Source organism: Leiobunum rupestre, chromosome 4, assembly GCF_980474605.1.
Source record: "Leiobunum rupestre chromosome 4, qqLeiRupe1.1.hap1, whole genome shotgun sequence".
NCBI classification, from domain to species: domain Eukaryota; kingdom Metazoa; phylum Arthropoda; class Arachnida; order Opiliones; family Sclerosomatidae; genus Leiobunum; species Leiobunum rupestre.
Window position 1 is genome coordinate 61963892 of NC_143387.1, and position 23312 is coordinate 61987203.

Here is a 23312-nt window from a genome sequence, read left to right on the forward strand (position 1 = left end):
GAATTCACCCCGCCAAGTGAGACGGATTTCCGTTCGCACTCTTTCTGTTTTATTCCCGTCCGTTGGTCAAGAAAGAGTTACAACCACCGTTCGCACAAGGTTTTTTTCCTCAGTTCAAATTCTATCTAATTTTGTTATTAAAACACAAATGTTATTTTATCAAATAATTAAAATAAAAATTTTATCTAATTTTGTTATTAAACACAAATTTTATCTAATTTTGTTATTAAACACAAATTTTATCTAATTTTGTTATTAAACACAAATTTTATCTAATTTTGTTATTAAACACAAATTTTATCTAATTTTGTTATTAAACACAAATTTTATCTAATTTTGTTATTAAAACACAAATGTTATTTTATCAAATAATTAAAATAAAAATTTTATCTAATTTTGTTATTAAACACAAATTTTATCTAATTTTGTTATTAAACACAAATTTTATCTAATTTTGTTATTAAACACAAATTTTATCTAATTTTGTTATTAAACACAAATGTTATCTAAATTTGTTATTAAACACAAATTTTATCTAATTTTGTTATTAAACACAAATTTTATTTAATTTTGTTTAATCAAATAATTCAAATTCAAATTCTATCTAATTTTGTTATTAGTTATTTAATCAAATAATTATAATTCAAATTCTATATAATTTTGTTAGTATCCTGACTCTTTATTATTTTAATAGTAGAATTATAACGCCATAACTTTAAATCGATTTAAAATTAAAGACAATACTACGATGTTATACGGAAAATTCAAAAGTCGTCTGCCAAATTCATAAGAATAATTAACACGACTGAATGTAGAAGGCGCTTTCTTTCCGAAGCTCGGAGCCTATATGATGTTTTTAAACGTTGTTGAATTCTTCTTGTAAACCGTCTAGTTTGCGGTTCTTATTCTGTTATATGGGCCCTCAGCTAGTGGGGTGTTTCGAGGCACCCTTTTCCCCATATTCGAACCACCGCAGTAAGGCCGCCTCCCCCTTTTTTCCATGCGAGAATTTCCATGGTACTCTTTTCCCCATAGTAGAACCACCCCAGGAAGGCCCCCGACCCTATTTCCCCATGTGATAATTACCGTGGTACCTCTTCCTTCCTTTCCAAATGTGATAATTACCGTAGTACCCACCTCCCCCTTTCCCCATGTGATAACTACCGTGGTACCCCTCCCCCCTTTTCCCATGGGATAATTACCTTGGTACTACCTCCGCCTTTTCCCATGTGATAATTACCGTGGTATCCCCTCCACCCTTTTCCCCGTTGTTATAATTACCGTGGTACCCCCTCCACCCTTTTCCCATGTGATAATAACCGCGGTACCCCCTCCCCCTTTGTCCCATGCGATAATTACCGTGGGACCCCCTCCCCCCTTTTCCCATGTGATAGTTACCGTGGTACTCCCCTCTCCTTTTCCAATGCGAGAATTTCCATGGTACCCTTTTTCCCGCAAAAATAACTCAAAAACTCGCAGGCGTCCCAAACCCCTCTGTACTCCTTTAAACCCCCTGTATACAATGGCTGATTTACTCTCCTGACGAACAAATAAACTCTCATGACGAACAAATAAAATATTTTCTAAACTAAAATACATTTTTGAAAAATAAATCGCAAAATCGAAAAAGAAAATATCTTTTTTTTTTGCCATTTACAGATAATTTATCAGAACTAATTATTTTTGAAACTTGCTATTGAATAGATTGTCTTTTCTAAGTGAAAAAATCTAATGGGATAATAAAAATTACGGGTTTTTTTTCAGTTATAATAGCTATTTTATAAGAAAAATTTATTTTTAAAAGTTTATATCTCAAAAACTATCTTTCCATATTTCAAAAAATGAATAAAACGAAAAAATTAATTGATGGCTTTGCGTAACTAAGTTATTTTATTCAATCAATTCTTATTTAAGGAATATCTTATATAAATTATCAATTGTAAAAAAATAACAGGTAAACATAACTTAAAAATAAACTTCTATTCGTCGTTTTCCAATAATTTATCTGAACCGCTTAATTTCTTAGCTTACATGTACTTGCATATAAAATATATTTTCTATCTAAGTAAGTTAGCTATATATATCATTTTTGAGATTTAAAGTTATTTTATCGAATTTCATTTGTTTTTTGGCTTTTCTAAATTAGATTACTTTTACAATTAACTAGAAGTAGAAAAACGGATAAAAATAGCCGAAATTTCCTCGGATAATGGATGGTTAATGCCGACCACTAATCTGAATAGTCTCGAATATGAATAACCATGAAACTGATTAGCGTCGAAACTGACTAGTCTCGAATATGAATAACCATGAAACTGATTAGCGTCGAAACTGACTAGTCTCGAATATGAATAACCATGAAACTGATTAGCGTCGAAACTGACTAGTCTCGAATATGAATAACCATGAAACTGATTAGCGTCGAAACTGACTAGTCTCGAATATGAATAACCATGAAACTGATTAGCGTCGAAACTGACTAGTCTCAAATATGAATAACCATGAAACTGATTAGCGTCGAAACCGGTCGAAACTGACTAGTCTCGAATATAAATAACCATAAAACTGATTAGCGTCGAAACCGACTAGTCTCGAATATGAATAACCATTGAAACTGATTAGCGTCGAAACTGACTAGTCTCGAATATGAATAACCATGAAACTGATTAGCGTCGAAACTGACTAGTCTCGAAAGCTCAATGTGCGGTATGGAATAGACTCGAAACTGAACAGACTCGAATCTGACTTCACTCGAAACGGATAGTATCGAAACTGATTTCACTCGAATCGTAATAGTTTCGAAACTGATTTCACTCGAATCGCAATAGTTTCGAAACTGATTTCACTCGAATCGGAATAGTTTCGAAACTGATTTCACTCGAATCGTAATAGTTTCGAAACTGATCTCACTCGAATCGGAATAGTTTCGAAACTGATTTCACTCGAATCGTAATAGTTTCGAAACTGATTTCACTCGAATCGGAATAGTTTCGAAACTGATTTCACTCGAATCGGAATAGTTTCGAAACTGATTTCACTCGAATCGGAATAGTTTCGAAACTGATCTCACTCGAATCGGAATAGTTTCGAAACTGATTTCACTCGAATCGTAATAGTTTCGAAACTGATTTCACTCGAATCGCAATAGTTTCGAAACTGATTTCACTCGAATCGGAATAGTTTCGAAACTGATTTCACTCGAATCGTAATAGTTTCGAAACTGATCTCACTCGAATCGGAATAGTTTCGAAACTGATTTCACTCGAATCGTAATAGTTTCGAAACTGATTTCACTCGAATCGCAATAGTTTCGAAACTGATTTCACTCGAATCGCTATAGTTTCGAAACTGATTTCACTCGAATCGCAATAGTTTCGAAACTGATCTCACTCGAATCGGAATAGTTTCGAAACTGATTTCACTCGAATCGTAATAGTTTGGAAACTGATTTCACTCGAATCGGAATAGTTTCGAAACTGTTTTAACTCGAGTCGGAATACTTTCGAAACTGATTTCACTCGAGTCGGAATACTTTCAAAACTGATTTCACTCGAATCGGAATAGTTTCGAAACTGATTTAACTCGAATCGGAATACTTTCGAAACTGATTTCACTCGAGTCGGAATACTTTCAAAACTGATTTCACTAGAATTCGCGTGATATGTCATTCCTTATATTTAAAAATTAGCTGGTTCTTTGATACTTCATTCTTAGTTAAAGGGAATACAACCTCCAGCGCGATCTGTATGGAAGACCCCCACAATTATTGGGATTACCTCGCCAGTAAACCACTAAGTAGCGCCGAAACCTCTAAAGCCATGGGAGGGAGCGTACAACGGCGAAACCGTTGGAGGGCGACAAAAATACCTGAGGTTATATTCCCTTTAAAAACGCCTTGGAAATGTCAGTACAACTTCTTATTGTTGACTTAGCGCGTGTTAGGAGGTGGTGACACACCGCGAAAGAATGGTACGTGAAACTATTAGGCACCATCTCGCAAACACAGCAAAAGTTGCAGGGCTCCCAGCCGGAAATTTTATATGAATACCAAATAGTTTGGTAAATTTGGTTCAAATTTGACAAAATCCAATAGTCAAAATTTATAAATAGAATTCTCGGATTTTTCAAATTCATTATTTAATTGGTATTCTAGAATATTCGTAACAAAAATTCGATTCATCAGTGCGAATAGTAAACCTGAATTTTAGCCAAATAATTTGGACGAATCGAATAGTTATAAATACCTTGCAGAGCCCTAATTATAATAAAAAATTGATCAATGTGACTAATATGAGGAGTTGAGTCAATACTAATTCCGTAATATTTAAAATCTTTGATTGCAGATATTATATTGTCCATAATTTTAGAACCTATAAATCGTAGCAGAAAGCTATGCCTTTCCCTGAATTTACGTGTCTTTAAAAATGTATCTAACTAAGCTAAAAGATAGAGGCAACCAAAATAATTTCCATTGTTAGGGCAATTGTGTAATTGAGTGCTTCCGCTAAATGCTAAACCTCTTTCAACCATAAATTTTATTACAGCAATTATTATTTTTAGAACTTCAGTCCAGTACGTATACATTTTGTTCTTCTCCTTTAGTATGCAGTTGTGTATCAATTCTACTGGACCTTTGCCTTGCGACATAGATTTAAGAGCACTAAGATGATCCTTTCATGCACTGCTTTCTTTTAGTTGCATCACTTGCGTGCTTCCAGTCATCAAAATCTGTTTGAAGTTGAGTATGTTCAATGGTTCTGAAAAGCTTGTATACGTAACAATAGATTTTGCCAGTTGATGCAGAATGTACAGAGTGTTTGAAATTGATCGAAACAAGCCAACTTTTAAGTACTGTATTTCCGACTACTCTTTACTGTATTTCCGACTACTCTTTACTATATTTCCTACTACTCCTTACTGTATTTCTAACTATTAATTAGTGTATTTCTGGTTTTCCAACTATTGGTGTATTTCTGTATATTCCTAACTTTATCTCCTATAATTTATTTTTAACATTGTTTCGTTTTTTTAATATTAAGTATAAAAACGTGCTGTATGCCAAAAGATGTGCATTTAAAACCAAATATACATTCAAAACTTGAAACTAATTGACAAAGATATGTTCATGAAATTTAAACTGTAGACCTTGGTAATTCAAACGTCTTCATCTTGCACGTCACTATTGAAAATAGACATGGAAATAAGAAGAAACAAATTAGAATGTAAATTCTTACCATTCATGTGACCAATCGTATTTGGCAATTTTATTAACTAAAGTTAACACTTTTTGATGGATCAGTTTAACTTTGAAGCCTCTCTTTGATTCTTTGGGTTAATTTTGGCACCAAACCTAATACAGGAAAGTGGCGGATACAGAAAAAAACCAGGGAAGGCGCTAAACGATATCTAGAGCTATGGCCTATGGGTGTAATAACAAGTCACATGGGTCAAGGGGGGTACCCCCACGGCCCCCATATGTATCCGCCACTGAGATAAAATACCTTTGAAAGAATTCCAATGTACACCTGCACCTGAATTAAGGGCTTCAAAAGTCGCATGATGACTTAGGCCTAAGGTGGTGCTTTGGGTATTAGCCTAGCTGATTATTATTACTCCCGTGGGTATTCTATATTGGCCATGTAGTACAGCGCGAGTACAGCACCAACAGTTTCGATAAGGTTATCACCTGACAAATGGTTATTTACTACATCCATAGCCAACATGAACAAATTTCCATCTCGAAGCTTACCTAAAAAATCATGTTCATGAAAGAAAACACACAGAAACGAGGTTCGTTTTAATCTTACCCGCTACTGCTAGGCATGGATGTGATGGAAGGATTTTAATTATTTCTTCAGTAGCTGTCCCTGGCTGTAATTGAACAACGTGACATATATTATCTAATGACATTTTTAGAAATTCATACAAATGCACATAAACCTGAAAAGTAGGAAACATAAGTTCTGCTGGGTCGTTCAAATACGCCATAATCGAAAGAATAATTGTCGCAATAAAGTTCTGAGTATCTATTTCAGAATGTTTGTCATAACTCTGAATGACGTCTTTGTTTTTAGTTTGTCCATTTTACTCCTAGCTGCACTGGACTCAGCACTTATTTTTTAAAATTATTCTAAAATGTTTTTGCCTTTCTCAACCAAAAATAATTTCACGGGATTTACGAGAGCATTTCCATGGGCGCCGTCATACGATGTCGGCACGCCTTCGTCACTGGCTGACATTCTATGTCGGGGCATGGAAGCCGTTAGATTCCACAACACTAGCCTCCAAAAAGGGGGCGACTACCCCGTAAATCGCGTTAGGTCCTTCTGAAGTTGTAATTTTAGGTGTTGCTTTATGCCATATATTTCGAGTAGAAAGGGCCAGTTGCTATAAAGCTGTTCACCTTCCATTTGAGAAGGCAATTACATCCTAAGTGCAGACCAATGGACTAACAACTCTCCGCGAGTTGAAACGCGAGCATTAAAAAGGAATTGTTTCTGAAGGTAGTTTTGTTTGGATTTGCGACCTAAACGCGTTTTGGCTCTTATATAATAACGACACACCGATAATGTTTTCGACCAATTTACGGTTTTAATTCCTCCGATCACGCATTTGCTACGTTCGACGAAGCGGACCGGACTTGTACCGACGCTACCCAAAATGTACGGTACGCCGGTGAACGACTTTTTCACTTCCGGTTCCACGAGTCCGGTCCGGATCCGGTACGCACCGAATGGACCAAAATAAAAAGCAGGTTGGCTCGGTTCGGTACGCGGGGAAAAAATGGCGTCGTGCAGTTCACATAATCAAATTGGTGCCTATTTCGTTTTTATTTTTCTTGACCAGCCATTGTTCCTAAACCCGCATATTTAGTAAAATCTGAGTTACGATGCATAATTTGTAAATCATTATAATACAAAAGTTCATCTATTGCTGATAATAAAACAGCAAACAAACGCTGGCCTTTAATTGTTACGGCTGCCATTTTAATCGTAACCGTAAAATTATAAGTCGTTCAATGAATAACAAGTTGGCAAGCCAAAATATACCTTTCCTCGGAAGAGCAGTCTCTAGTGGTATTAATTTCTCGAGATAACCCTTAAAGATATATCTCCGCAATTCAGAGTTATTTGACAAAAAATGTTATCCCAGTTCTATCCCGCCCGGTATAAAATTTTAATTATAATTAAAATAATTGAGACGAAACGACCAATTTTAATTTATTCAGAATATCATAAGTTAAGTAGTTACAACAGTGAGTTAGACGTACTATAACAATGCACAATTGAATTAAACCCTTTTTACAGTACAAGTTTATCGGTTGAATATAATACGAAGCAAATTTTAATGAAATAAATATCTACAGAGGGTATTATAACGACCGTTCGCTTTTTGGTTTATAATTTTAACGGAATCTGGCCGATTTTAATTAAACGATAGATTATCGAAATTTCGTTAAAATAATATTCCCTAAGGCCGCGCGATAAATTTACGAGAATAATTTCCCATCGCCGTTATATCGAAAATTTATTTGATTCGGGATTGCCAGAACTGTAATGTTGTGGGCGAGTGATTAGAAAATAAAATGGCAACCAGAATTATGCAAAATTATAAATGTTTATTTTTATTCAGAACAGTCAATGGAACGTTCTAGATTTAACTTTCATCAATAACCCAACAATATATATCCCTTTTATGTAATTGTACAGAACTGGTACTCAAGTGTCTAAAAACACACTTACAGTAAATATCACAAATTATACTGAGTAATTTTAACTAAATTCAAACTACCTAACTATAAACTGTCTTAATTAACAGCTGAGAGCTGTTCGCTACTAATTACTTCCAATCTACTTAATTAGCCTCACAGGTTGAGTTGATAATTTCAAGGGTATAATTAGGTTATTCCAATTCAAAAAATAATAACAACCAATTTTATCTTACAGCTGACTTGAGTTAGTTCACAATTACTTTAACACTTTCAGTCCTAAACACGCACTGTTCATACACTTAAGTCCATTCACTCACGTTAAAAACGCGAAACACAATTTAACTCTTTTCTTGACCGATGACCGAACATACTAATTAAAACCGCAAAGTTACCTCATAACTTTTGACCGACACCAGGACCCCGTCCTGTAGTAGTTCGTCTGACAGCCAAGAACTAAGAATGACTATATCTTCTATATAGACGGCAACGGCCTTATGTACTTTTATTTTATGTTTTTTGTTTGACCCGTCGAGATTTGACTAAAGTTAAAAAAATTGAAGAGATTATATTTTTTACCCGGTTTGATTGATAGTTCTCCACACGGTGGCGCTATATTATTACTTTGATATAGTTTCCGCGGGAGGTTTGAATAATTATCCTTTTTCTAAGCGTTGTTAAAAGGTAACAATGAACTACTTTTTGTGTTTAACGAAATTTTATTAAGAATTAAACAAAAATTTAAAACAAAACAAAAAACCGTACCAAAGAATAAACAAACAAAGTTCAATAAACAATATATACAGATATTGTATTAACCCGCCTTATCATAATGGTTCCTTTACTTTAATATTTTCCCTAAGGAAGTCAATGGCTCGGCGGTGAACTATCCGCATTATTACAATGCGACCCGAGTTCAATTCCTGATCACGATCAAATTTTACATTAAAATACTAAAATATTTAATTAAATATAAGATTAATATAATCTATAAATATTTAATTAAATATAAGATTAATATAATTTATAATTATTTAATTAAATATAAGATTAATATAATTTACAAATATTTAAAATGATGTAGAATAAATTATAGTACCTAACGTTAAAACTTAATTTTGTAAAGGACATTCGCCAAAGCTGTTTTTTAGAAAAACACCGTAACTTAGCAAGCGTTAGTGGCTGAGTGGTTAGAGTAAATCTCTTGCACGAGGCAGACCTGGGTTCGATTCACAGCCGGCGCCAATGAATCGCAAATTGATACTAAGACGAATTCCGTGTACAATTGGTGGAAACCCTGCTATTGGACGTTGAGACGTTTATCGTAACCCTCAGCATTCGGTCCGTCCCAAAAGTCAATAAGAAGAAGTTGGAGAGCAAAGACGCATATGCAAACTCAACACTCACAACCGCCATAACACAAACTCAACACTCGGTCCGTCCCAAAGTCATAAAGAAGAAGTTGGAGAGAAAACGCCCGTACAAACACAACATCCACAACCATCATCACACAAACACAACAAACTCAACACCCACAACCGTCATAACATTCACACCCTACACATAAACATTACAATAACGAAATATCCAATAAAACTGAATTTAAACTGTCGCGACGGTGAGCGTTGATGAAAAAAAAGACAATCCAAACCAAACCCAACCGCAAATAAATCCGTTAACGCTCACCGTCACACGGTGGTTTTACCAACCCTTCGAGAAACTGCGAACGCAGAAATTTCGAGAAACTGCGTACGCAATGGTTACCCTTTGCCCCGAAAATGCGAACGCGTTCGCAGGCCTGACGGACAGACAGACAGACAGACCCGGTGATTGTATAACCCCTCCTAGGGGACTTTGTCCCCTCGGAGAGGTTAAAAGTACGGTACCATACCGAAACCGTCTTCAGAAAACTTCGTATTTTTATTTCCTTCTGATGATTCTTCCTAATAGCTTTTGGGAGAGCTAACAATTCTCGAGTCCCCCTCCCAGTTGTAGCGTCTTCAACTGGGATAGTAGATGTCGGTTAATTGGGAGAGCTATTCCGACTTTTAATTCAAATGACCGACTGAAAAATCATTTGAATTCCTTTTACTAATTTTAAATTATACATATTCTTAGAAATCTTTTACTTATCTTATGTTGGTGTCATTACTTTCGGGCTTGCAGCTAAGTGAACATATGTGTGTTAGTTATGCAACAGATGACATGCAAGCTTTAAATCTGCAAAAAGACTAAAAGTGCGAAGGGCGTAGAAAGTTCTTGAAAGTACATATTCCCGTGTTTCTGAATACACGCCTTTGGCCGGGCCGGCCCGTTCAGCCAGTTACACGTGTTGTATGTTATGTAATTTTTGAAATATAAACTTTAAAATAATTTTTACCTCTCCGAGGGGACAAAGTCCCCTAGGAGGGGTTATACAATCACCGTGTCAGTCCGTGTGTGTGTGTGTGTCAGTCCTGCAGTTTCCGTGCAAACGTTATTCATTGCGTACGCAGTTTCTCCTTGCGGACCATCAGCTATGCCACTGATCACTGCGTTCGCAGTTGCTAGGAATTAGGGAACGAGGTCGAAGGGTTGGCAAAACCACCGTGCAACGTGTTTGGTTTGTATGGTGATTTTTCGTTAACGCTCACCGTCGCGAGAGTTTGATTGGATATTTCATAATTGTAATGTTTATGTGTACGGTGTGATTGTTGAGTTTGTGTTACGACGGTTGTGGGTGTTTAGTTTGTTGTGTTTGTGTTTTGACGGTTGTGGGTGTTAAGTCTGTTGTGTTTGTACGGGCGTTTTCTCTTCAATTTCTTCTTATTGATTTTATGGGACGGACTGAGTGCTGAGTCTTATGCAACCTCTCAACGTCCAATGGCATAGTTTCCACCAATTGTTCACGGTATTCGTCTTAGTATCAATTTGCGATTTATTGGCGCCGGGTCTGCTGCGTGCAAGAGATTTACTCTAACCACTCAGCCACCAACGCTTGTTAAGTTACGGTGTTTTTCTAAAAAACAGCTGTGGCGAATGTCCTTTACGAAGTTATAACGTTAGGTACTATAATTTATTCTACATCATTTTAAATATTTATAAATTATATTAATCTTCTATTTAATTAAATATTTATAAATTATATTAATCTTCTATTTAATTAAATATTTATGAATTATATTAAACTTATATTTAATTAAATATTTATAAATTATATTAATTTTATATTTAATTAAATATTTATAAATTATATTAATCTTATAATTAATTAAATATTTATAAATTATATTAATCTTCTATTTAATTAAATATTTATAAATTATATTAATCTTATATTTAATTAACTCTTTATAAATTATTTTAATCTTATATTTAATTAAATATTTATAAATTATATTAATCTTATACTTCATTAAATATTTATAAATTATATTAATCTTATATTTAGTTAAATATTTATAAATTATATTAATCTTATATTTAATTAAATATTTATAAATTATATTAATCTTATATTTAATTAAATATTTATAAATTATATTAATCTTATACTTCATTAAATATTTATAAATTATATTAATCTTATATTTAATTAAATATTTATAAATTATATTAATCTTATATTTAATTAAATATTTATAAATTATATTAATCTTATATTTAATTAAATATTTATAAATTATATTAATCTTATATTTAATTAAATATTTATAAATTATATTAATCTTATATTTAATTAAATATTTATAAATTATATTAATCTTATATTTAATTAAATATTTATAAATTATATTAATCTTATATTTAATTAAATATTTATAAATTATATTAATCTTATATTTAATTAAATATTTATAAATTATATTAATCTTATATTTAATTAAATATTTATAAATTATATTAATCTTATATTTAATTAAATATTTATAAATTATATTAATCTTATATTTAATTAAATATTTATAAATTATATTAATCTTATATTTAATTAAATATTTATAAATTATATTAATCTTATATTTAATTAAATATTTATAAATTATATTAATCTTATATTTAATTAAATATTTATAAATTATATTAATCTTATATTTAATTAAATATTTATAAATTATATTAATCTTATATTTAATTAAATATTTATAAATTATATTAATCTTATATTTAATTAAATATTTATAAATTATATTAATCTTATATTTAATTAAATATTTATAAATTATATTAATCTTATATTTAATTAAATATTTATAAATTATATTAATCTTATATTTAATTAAATATTTATAAATTATATTAATCTTATATTTAATTAAATATTTATAAATTATATTAATCTTATATTTAATTAAATATTTATAAATTATATTAATCTTATATTTAATTAAATATTTATAAATTATATTAATCTTATATTTAATTAAATATTTATAAATTATATTAATCTTATATTTAATTAAATATTTATAAATTATATTAATCTTATATTTAATTAAATATTTATAAATTATATTAATCTTATATTTAATTAAATATTTATAAATTATATTAATCTTATATTTAATTAAATATTTATAAATTATATTAATCTTATATTTAATTAAATATTTATAAATTATATTAATCTTATATTTAATTAAATATTTATAAATTATATTAATCTTATATTTAATTAAATATTTATAAATTATATTAATCTTATATTTAATTAAATATTTAAGTATTTTAATGTAAAATTTGATCGTGATCAGGAATCGAATTCGGGTCGCAATGTTACCATGCGGATAGTTCACCGCCGAGCCAATGACTTCCTAAGAGAATATTAAAGTAAAGGAACCATTATGATAAGGCGTTTTTTTTACTAAACGGATGAATACAATATCTGTATATATTGTTTATTGAACTTTGTTTTTTAAGTTGTGAACTTGTTAAAGTCTAAATATTTTACGTATGAAAATTTAAAGGTCAAATTTTGTTTTAGCGCAGTCAGCAGATAAAATGGTTAAAGGGTAGAACCCGTTAGTTTTTTTTTAATATATTTCGTATTTTCAGTCTTTTTTATCTATTGCGTGTGTGTTTAGCGTATTAGTTTTCAAGGTTAATAGTTCATTTATGAAGAAAATATCGAGTTGTTTACATAGTGGTCTGGGTTTTTAACTGGGTCGTCATTACTGAGTAATTTATTTTAAACGTTTTCTCGACTGATTAAGATGTTTAATGCAGTTCATCAATTTGGTTCGATTATTTTATTTATAAAGAGCTCTAACTATTCCGTCTACGGTCATTTATTATTTAGTCAAGGGGCTTTCTGTGCTTTGTGAATGGTAAGTTTTTCGCTTCTTGTTAATTCATTTTTTATTGGTGTGGATATTTGGACATCTACGATTCCTAATGCAGTCATTGATTTCCTGGGTGTGCGAGTCATTATATGATATTGGAAATTGGACGGTATTGGTCTTTTCATGCGGCATGTGTCAGAACGTCAACAGGAGGTCTACGAGTCGTCCACTACCAGATGTCGAATATAGCTATTCTACGGTATCTTCATCAAGGGCGAGTGTTGAAATAAAATGAGCGTTAAAGATGCGGCAAGTATGTCGTAAGCGAGAAAAATACAAATACTCTCTGTAGATATTTCTTTCATTAAAATTTGCTTCGTATTATATTTAACTGATAAACTTGTTCTGTAAATAGGGTTAAATTCAATTGTACATTGTTTTAGTACGTCTAACTCGCTATTGTAACTACTTAATTTAAATTATTCTGAATAAATTAAACTCGGTTGTTTCGTCTCAATTATTTAATTAAAATTAAAATTTTATACCGGGCGGGATTGAACCGGGATTACGTTTTTAGTAAATAACTGCGGAGATATCTTTAAGGGTCATCTCGAGAAATTAATACCACTAGGGACAGTTCTTCAGAGGAGAGGTATATTTTGGCTTGCCAACTTGTTTTGAATAATATGGGAATAAAAGTATTTTTTAATCGCAATGTACGTAAGGTTTTTTTTTACAAATTTTACAAAACCTCTTTATACACGACATTTTTTGTAAAAATTATTTCTCGCCGATTTAAAAGTGGGCCCTGATAGTCCATTTTCGATATTTTTACTTTAAGTGTAATGGCCGATGTAACTCTAGAAAATGCGACGTATAGTTGTCCGTGTGCAAAAACTGGTTCTGGCAAAAAAATGCCGACTTTTTGAAGGGTTTGACCTTGCGGCTTATTTATTGTAATGGAGAATGCAAGTCTAACCGGAAACTGCCGACGTCTCAAAATAAATGGCATTCCAGACGGTGTTAAAGTGTTTAAAAATTCCGTTGAGAAATTAAGCCATTCTTGCTCATAATCCGTTTGAACAGAGTCAATAGAATAAAATATTTTCTTTTCTCCTTCGAGTTTATTCAAAATCTTATCGTTTAAATGGAATGTGTGCTCATTTTTGGGACATAGAATAGCTTTATCGGCGAATGATTTTGCATCGGTTATAGTAAACGAAGCACCGAAAATTTCATCAACCAAAGAGTCAGTTGTAGCAATTGCTCTTGGTTGGAGTTGGAAATTTGTCCATTTCCTATTTGCACCAGCCAATCCGCGAACTCTTTTTCTGACCCCGTGCGTATGTTTTCTGTAAGACGAAGCTGTTTGAAAACTGGCCACAAAATTGAAAATTTTATTGCCGATTGTATAACCGCAACTTTGTGGCCACGCGGAACAACCGGCAAAGTCTGACGAAAATCTCCACCTAGAAGCGTGACTTTACCTCCGAAAGGAAGACCTTTGCCCGTTAGCTCTCGTAGCAGGCGATCGACTGCCATAAGGGCGTGACTTGGAGTCATGCTGGCTTCATCCCAGATGATCAGTACGGCTTCTTTGATTTTTCGGCCATCAATAGTGTTACTCCGAATGTTGGAAACCGAGTTTTCAAACAGAGGAACGGGGAGTTTAAATTGCGAATGAAAGTTCGTCCCCCTTTGAGTAGCGTAGCTGCAATACCCGTAGGCGCGACAGGGAGAACCACTTTACCCTTTCCTCTTAACACACTGAGAAGCGCGTTGTATAAAAATGTCTTTCCAGTGCCACCTTGTCCGTCAATAAAGAAGCATCTTTCAGATTCACTGTCGTCGTCCACTGCGCGCATAATTAAATTGAAAACGTTCTTTTGGTCCAAATTTAATTGCGACTCCATAAGCTTTCCTTGAACTGCTTCAAACGCGGCACAGTATTCTTCATTAGGTATTGAAGATGGAGGCGTCGTTGGTTCTTTTAAGCCGAAAGATGAACACAGCTTCCCATGAACCGCCAGGGTTTCGCTAATCTCGTGTAAAGCCAGATTTTCCGTGTCAGCTTCTTTTCGAAAAACGAAATCTTCGCAAAGTGACTCCTTGTTATTTTCCCAAAGCAACGGAACGTTTATAGCTTCTCCAAATATGCATATAAAGGCGAAAAGCTGCCGTAGCTGTTTAGGCATTTTTGATAATGCCCCTTCTTTGAGCGCAGCATCCCATTCAGCGTCATCAGCTAACAAATGCCTTTGCGAAGCTGCCTCTTTAAAGCACTCCATCTACGGTTTTTAAGTCTTCGAAACTCATCGCACCCGGACGTGTAAAAGGAGAAGCCTAAGGTGGTATCTTTCTTGGTCGGCAAGGCTGATGGTGTACATTCTGCTGATGACGTTCCCGCAGAGTCTGAGTTTCCACTCGGACTTTTGCTTGTTGAAAACGTATTTGTCCGGAATGTCGGTATAAAGAAACTGACGCGCGTGCGGGTCTCGCTCATTAAGTTTAAACCAAGCTGTTAGAGTTGTCTGTTTAATGTGTGCTCTGTCTAAAGCTTGTTTTTCTCTACCTTCCTGGAAATAGAAAGGTTGCATCTGTGGCATGTGTATCGCTAAGCGCACTATTGGGTGAGATTGGTGCTGCATTCTGAAACCGTACAATCTCCACATTCCTTCTGGGGCGCTAATGTACCGCGAATCCAAGAAAGATTTAACTTCGTCGTGGTCAAGAGTTTTTCCCGCGGAATGTTCACCGATCTCGATGTTTGCGCAATCGTAACCTTTATAGATGTATTTGTAAAGGTAGCGCAAATCTCCACGTTTATGTGGCAGTTGTATTTTTGCAGAAAATATGGGTTATATGGAACCACCCAATTATTGTCAACCACTTTGGTGCCTACTGCGTAAGGTACTCGTCCGAGATCGGCAAGAGGCCTTCTTTGGTAGCGAGGATATCCATCGACATTTGCTGAGGTTTGTTTTTCGAAATCTTTTGGAAAATCTTTGGTACATTTTCAATCTACCATGCATGGTGAATTAAGATTTAATTTACCACAGGGACCAGGAATCATTTGTTTCAGTACTATGTAGAATTGGATGATCATCTGGATTGGGGATTTCTGCCCAAACTGATTTGTCGATGTCTTCCGGCGTCCTCGGTTTGTCTTCGCTTTGAAGAATCAACAATATGTGGGCGTGAGGTAGACCTCTCTTTTGAAATTCAATGACGTGCACTTTACCTTGCACTCGGCCTAAAACAGAATCTTCCGTTAAGTCTTTTAGTATATTCTTACGTTTTTGATTGAAAACTCTGGCGATAAGATCGGGCCTATTTTCGGGAGTACAGCCGCCCAAATTTGTTTGCACCTCCGGCCATTTCGGATTGGTGGTCACCGTAATAAATAAGTCAGGCGACCCAAATTTGCGGACAATCGCAATAGCATCTTGGTAGGATTGCGCCATATTACGTGGACCTCCCTGAAACGTGGATGGCAATATTACGGCCTTTCCCACTTTCATACCTTGCCTTGTTGCCCTGGAATTTAAATGGTCCATCAAACCGCTATACTGTTCTACCCGTAATTGTCGCGGGTTGTTTCTTATAAAATTCAGTCGGTTAGCTTCTGTCTTTACGTAGGCGTCGACGACAAACTGCTGTGTTAATTTCCCCGCCAAGAGGAATTGATTGAATTAATCTCTAATAGACAGTAGATGAGAATAATAATCCATTTGAGAGATTTTGTGATCCTATAGCGGTTAAATTGGCACTCCAGCCATCGGAGCCAAAAGGGAACCAAATCGGATAGACCATAGGATCACATTTCGGGTGAAGTATGGATACCTTTTGTGTCAAATTACTGGCTTTGTTGTAAACTCTGATGTCCCTTTCGAAAGGTGGCTCTCCGTCCGCGTTGCGGAAGACAACAGCGATCTCGTTGGCCCTTGGGGCGTTGTATCTTCTCTGGTCGTCTTTGGCGTCTTTGCGAAAAGAAAACGTTAAAGCTGGGATTCCATTTCCTTTCAGATCTAATTCTCTCTCCAGTTCGGAGAGCATTTTGTACGATTGAGCTAACACATTTTTCTCGGTCATAAACTTTGATAATATATCCATAGTTGCACGTTCGCATTACTGATTTTGCGGGGAAGACATTCCCGCGTTAACCGCCTCCGTGGTATCTAAAAAGTACAACTGAGCGTAGCGAGGCGCATTCCCGTGTTCGGGCACGACACTGGTAGAAGTTACGTGATACGTTTGTCCGTGTACCTTGAAGCAATACGGACCACGGCCAGAGACGTGTGATAGCCCGGCACCCATTGACGCAAATGCCAAAGCACTATTGAATTGTCTGATGTTGTTTTGAAAGTTTTTACAATCCGGCTGAATTCCCGTCATAAGATAGCCATGAAATCGGTTTATCACAACTTTTCCTTTTTGGCAAAAACATGTAAATTTTCCATCCGAAGGACGCTCAGTGGTAAAATGTTTAGCGTTGCAAAACTGGCAAACCTCTTTGAATTCTCCAACATTAAACTCTGAAACATTACACGCATCAGATTGCCGTATACGCCCGCTATGTTTTACTCTGCGATTACTGGGACTATTTTCGATATACTGTTGCCGCCGCGATTCGTTTAATGTTTCCCGATGTTCGGTATATTGTTCCCGCCGTGATTCAGTTAATGTTTCCCGATGTCCGATATATTGTTCCCGCCGCGCTTCGTTCAAACTCTCACTATTTGCAGCATATTGGTCTCGTCGCGCGTTGTTCAAACTCTCACTATTTGCAGCATATTGGTCTCGTCGCGCGTTGTTCAAACTCTCACTATTTGCAGCATATTGGTCTCGCCGCGCGTTGTTCAAACTCTCACTATTTTCAGCATATTGGTCTCGCCGCGAGTTGTTCAAACTCTCACTATTTGCAGCATAAAGTCCCCGGCGGTAATCGCTAACGTCGAAGCCTTGTTGTATAGTTTGATTAGCCTTTTTAGCCGCGTATCTATTCCACGCTGCTGCGTTTCTCTTAAGCCGTTTTTCATCTGGAGTTAAGGCGGGTTGTGATCTCTCAGCCATAACGTCTTCTTATGAGTTAATTACATATTATTTGCCGTTTTTAAACCGATAATTTCTAATAATTTAGTTATCTATTCCTTGCCGCTTTATTTAGAAGTAAGCGCATAAGAAACACAGCTGACCCTTAACAGCTCTCCTCTTTAAAGTACACTCCAGAGAAGTGTAGGCGCCACCTTTGAGCCCCGTTTGCCCTCTGTCCCGCGGTGTCTATAGTCGAAGGGGGACAACCGGAACGGGTTCATGAGAAGCGAACAGTTGGGGAAATGACCTATTCATTTCCCCAACTGTTCATTTCACCAACTCCGTAAAAAAAAACTAGTTGGTGAAATGAGTAGTTGGCGAAATGAACGGTTGGAGATATGAACAGTTGGGGAAATGGAGCATTTGTGGTTGGGGTAATGGCAAGTTGGGGAAATGAGCGTTTCCCCATGGATTAAACACTAAAGGACGTTCCACAAGCTAAGATTTCAATGCCGAGTTCGCGTTGGCTCGGTCGTAACGTGTTTCCTCCACCCGCGCTTAACTCCCCTATGGGCACCGGATTTAATTTTGAAGCGCCATCTCGTATTTTTTTTTTTAAATTTCGCTGGTTTTTGAAATTTCGTGATTTTTGTCTGCTATTTTAGTTGAAGGTTATAACCACATGGATCAAAACACGCTTCGTTTATCAATCTTCAATTTCGTTTAATATTACAAATAGTAAATAGTGTAAAGGTTGAAACTGCAAAGCTTCAAATCCTAAAATAAAGATCTTTGGTAAGTATATAAACGAAGTATCATTGCACGCGTGTTTGTTTGCCCCTGGATAGAAAACAATTTCCGGTTTGCGGGCTCGCGCCGATAGGTGGCAAGGTTACAGACTAGGTGGTTTTTTTTCGCCTTTTCTGGGTTTTTTGAGCAGGTTAAAAAGTGTAGCCATATGACGTCATTTTACTTCAATTCTGTCTTGACGAAAAAAACGAGTTGGAGTAAGAAGGGAGTAGTTAAAGGTTAAAGGTTATTTATAAAAAGTTTCCCGTCATATTTTCGTGAAACGAAATTTAAGCAGACGACAAAACTAGATTACTCCCTCTACACCTCCTTTCGAGGAGGAGTAAAAAGTGTAACCCAAATACTCCGGAACAAGCGAACAAAATTCGGGACAGGGTAAATATTACCCCGAGAACAGGCGAATAAAACGTCTTAGGGTAAAAATTTTACACTTTTTGTCCCCGGACAAGCGAAAAAAAAAAACATCCTTTAGTGTTTAATCCATGGTTTCCCTAACGCTGCGCGATGAACAGCCGAACGACAGCACGACAGCATCTTTTCCATTGAAGTAAGGATTCTATATTTTTACCTCTCCGAGGGGACTATGTCCCTTAGGAGGGGTTTTACAATCATCGTGTCTGTGTGTGTGTGTGTCTATAAGTGGGGTGGCGGAGTGGTTAGCACTTTCGCCTCGCAGCAAGAGGAGCCGGGTTCGATCCCAGCTTGTGGCACTGGGTGAAAACTCGGAACAACTCCTTCTGCGTTGAGTTTGCAAGTTCTCTCCCCACTGGTTTAAGGGGTTTTCCCCCGAGTTCTTCGGTTTCCCCTTCCATAAAAACTTGTCTAGGTTAACGGTAATAGTTAGTGTAGGGAGCTGTTGGCTCGATCTCGTGGCATGCAGGGCTTGCCACCACCCTCCTACGCATTGTAACCCGGCCACCTGATTTAAGGGCTTCAAAAGTCGCATGATGACTTAGGCCTAAGGTGGTGCCTTGGGTATTAGCCTAGCTGATTATTATTATTATTATTCTGCGACCGCGTTACCGGGGGCAAAGTCCAAAACGCGTTACCGGGGCATGGCAGTTGTGAGTGTTGAGTTTGTGTTATGGCGGTTGTGAGTGTTGAGTTTGCATATGCGTCTTTGCTCTCCAACTTCTTCTTATTGACTTTTGGGACGGACCGAATGCTGAGGGTTACGATAAACGTCTCAACGTCCAAATGACATGGTTTCCACCAATTGCTTACGGTATTCGTCTTAGTATCAATTTGCGATCGCATCGGGCGGGATTTGAACCCGAGACCTCCTGCTTGACAGGCGGACGTTGTACCACAGAACCACCTACACTTGTTACGCTTCATTGAAAATTAGACCTTCAGCTTTATCGGAAGCGTATTTAATAGAGTACGAAATTTTGGTTTAATTGAAATAGAATTGAAATTGAAACTATTGCATCGAAGAAATTCTAATTTAGCGTTTTCTCTATTGATTAAAAACAAATGCGCCACCCAGGTTTCGAACCCAGGCCATTCGGCTTGGCAGTTGAGCGCTCTATCACAGAACCACCGATAGCTGCCTAGCTTCACTGCAAATAAGACACTCATCGTACGCATAATAGGTAATAAAGTCTTGAATTTTTTTATGAATGAATTTATGAAGGCCTTATCCAGTGATGCCAGATTGAGGGAAATTTCCCACATCTAGGGAAATTTTGACCCCTAAAGGCGGTAAAAAGGGAAAGGGGAAATCCGACCAAAAATGAGCTAAATCTAGGGAAATTCGAGTGTAAAAATGATTTTATTCAAAGCTAACATAATAAATGGCAGACCTTCATTAAATGGACTTATTATGAAAGAGTGAATTAGTACAATATTAAGTATTTGGTCGGATTCGCTTTAGCTGGCACCCCGGAAATTTTTTTTGGGTCAATTTGGAAAGTCATCTGCTAAATAAGGTATATTCCCGTTGGATAAAATCCTAATGTGTCGAATTCCCAATGGATCGAATCAAAAAATATACTTTCCCAATTGATCGAATTTTAATTTTGCAATCCCATTGGGTCGAATCCCATTTATCCGAAAAAGTTTATAGAATTGAAATCTGTTTATTTCGTTAGGTAAGGTTAGGTTAGGTTAGGTCGAGGGGTAAGTCACTCTGGGTCCTGGGATGACCTGTACACCGAGTTCGGGTACTTACAATGTTAGTACTGTTAAAGGTACGGATTTTAACGAGTTCATAAACTCTTATTAGCACAGTCAGAGGTACGACAGTGTACACCGAGTTCGCGGACTGACCAACCCTTGGGGTTAGGTTAGGTTAGGTTAGGTTAGGTTGGGTTAGGTTAGGTTATGTTAGTTTAGGTTAGGTTAGGTTAGGTAAGGTTAGGCAAGGTTAGGTTAGGTTAGATAAGGATAGTTTAGGTTAGGTTAGGTTAGGTTTCATGCTTTCACTTGTGAGCAAACAAAATGTCGGTCGAATGGGATAGTCGGTCGATGGGACAGTCGGTCGAACGGGATTCGGTTGAATGAGAATCGACCCAATGGGACAAAAGCCGAAATAACGGGCCCACATGAACGAGTCCGCTCTAGCTCTAGTAAAATAAAAGTATTATTTTTCAGGACATTTGTTATTTTTGTTTTACAACGTCCCAAGTAATTATTTTACGCAAATATCATTGTTTTTAGGGTTTAGGAAAACTAGGGAAATGTTTGTTCAAAAAGGGAAATTTCACGTGTCGGAAAGGGAAAATCCATTTTTGCGACCTGGCATCACTGGCCTTATCTGGTTTTTTACGAATGAAATTATGTTGCTTTAATCTTGTTCTGTCTTATTTTTGTATCTACTATTTTATAAGTTTATTTCCTTTTTCCCGCAAAATCGTCCAGTCTTAGAGGAACCTTTAAGAGCGTAAGTCATGCCCAAAAGCTTATCCGGTTTCATTATAATAACGTGAAAAATCGTATTTGTGAATGGTAAGGTGTTGTGCTTCTTGATATTATATTTTCTATTGCTCGATTTCTAAGTATTTGAACTAATTTATTGCTTGACTGCGTTATAATATTTTTCTATGAATTATTTTGATTCTGAAGTCCCATTGCTTGACTGCGCTATAATATTTTTCTATGAGTTTTGTTTCTGAAGTCTGATTGATTGGGTTGTTATTGTGTATTTTTCTATTCGTTATTTTTATTTTTTGATACTCTAATATTTTAAACTGGATATAATATAACGTTACTTCTGCGTATTTCGAATGTGCGTGACGTGGAGGGTATTTTCACGTTTTATTAGCATCAGTTTTTTTAATTTTAAATATCTTTCGTTTTATTATTTTGATTCTGAAGTCTCATTGCTTGACTGCGTTATAATATTTTTCTATGAGTTTTGTTTCTGAAGTCTGATTGATTGGGTTGTTATTGTGTATTTTTCTATTCGTTATTTTTATTTTTTAATACTCTAATATTTTAAACTGGATATAGTATAACGTTACTTCTGCGTATTTCGAATGTGCGTGACGTGGAGGGTATTTTCACGTTTTATTAGCATCAGTTTTTTTAAAGGGAATATAACCTCTCGTATTTCTGTCGCCCTCCGAGGGTTCCAATATTGTCCGCTGCCTCCCATGGCTTTTCACACCTGCGGCGCTGATAATCGCTGATTGTGAAGGGAATAAAGGAAATTGATGGGGTCGTCCATAAAGAACGCGTTGGAGGTTCTATTCCCATTAATTTTAAATATCTTTCGTTTTATTTGTATTTTATTTCGTTTTTTCAGTCGTTTATTTTTATCGAGTTGTATACATCGTGCGCTTACACTTATGTTGGTATGGTTTTTAACTGGGTCGTCATTACTTCGTTATTTATTTTAAACGTTTTCTCGACTGATTAAAGGGAATAGAACCTCCAACGCGTTCTTTATGGAAGACCCCATCAATTTCCGGTATTCCCTTCACAATCAGCGATTATCAACGCTCCAAGTGTGAAAAGCCATGGGAGGCAGCGGACAATATTGGAACCCTCGGAGGGCGACAGAAATACCAGAGGTTATATTTCCTTTAAGATGTTTAATTTGAAATAAAATGAGCGTTAAAGATGCGGCAAATATTTCGTAAGCGAGAAAAATACAAATACCCTCTGTAGATATTTCTTTCACAAAAATTGGCTTCGTATTATATTTAACTGATAAACTTGTACCGTAAAGAGGGTTAAATTCAATTATGCATTGTTTTAGTACGTCCAACTCGCTGTTGTAACTACTTAATTTGTAATATTCTGAATAAATTATACTCGGTTGTTTCGTCTCAATTATTTTAATTATAATTAAAATTTTATACCGGGCGGGATTGAACCGGGATTACGTTTTTAGTAAATAACTCGGAATTGCGGAGATATATCTTTAAGATAATTTTGCCAAAACTAAGTCTTGTGACGTAAGAGCAACATGTTATACTCCTACTTTTAACAAGTTGGATAAGCGTAAAAAATTTATAGAAAGAACTATTCTTCCGAGGAGAGGTATATTTTGG

General features: G+C 35.4%; 1 protein-coding gene across 1 annotated transcript; it reads right to left on the bottom strand.

Moving 5' to 3' along the window:
• Positions 1 to 5609: 5609 nt before the first annotated feature.
• Positions 5610 to 15257, bottom strand: LOC149948636 (uncharacterized). Its single transcript, XM_090171121.1, has 5 exons — positions 14720 to 15257; positions 14457 to 14564; positions 13949 to 14334; positions 5808 to 5871; positions 5610 to 5749 (listed from the first exon to the last, which is right to left on the bottom strand). The coding sequence occupies exons 1-5, from the start codon at positions 15255 to 15257 to the stop codon at positions 5610 to 5612; spliced, it is 1236 nt and encodes a 411-aa protein (XP_090027247.1).
• Between the last annotated feature and the right edge of the window lie 8055 nt (positions 15258 to 23312).

What these genes read in the sequence shown, in the direction of transcription:
- LOC149948636 (XM_090171121.1), bottom strand. Translation starts at nt 15,257, where the DNA reads ATGGAGTGCTTTAAAGAGGCAGCTTCGCAAAGGCATTTGTTAGCTGAT. An exon ending in CAGTGTGTTAAGAGGAAAGG is followed by an intron (nt 14,565 to 14,719) that starts GTAAAGTGGTTC and finishes GAAAAATCAAAG; the next exon opens with AAGCCGTACTGATCATCTGG. An exon ending in TCCATGCCTAGCAGTAGCGG is followed by an intron (nt 5,750 to 5,807) that starts GTAAGATTAAAA and finishes ATGATTTTTTAG; the next exon opens with GTAAGCTTCGAGATGGAAAT.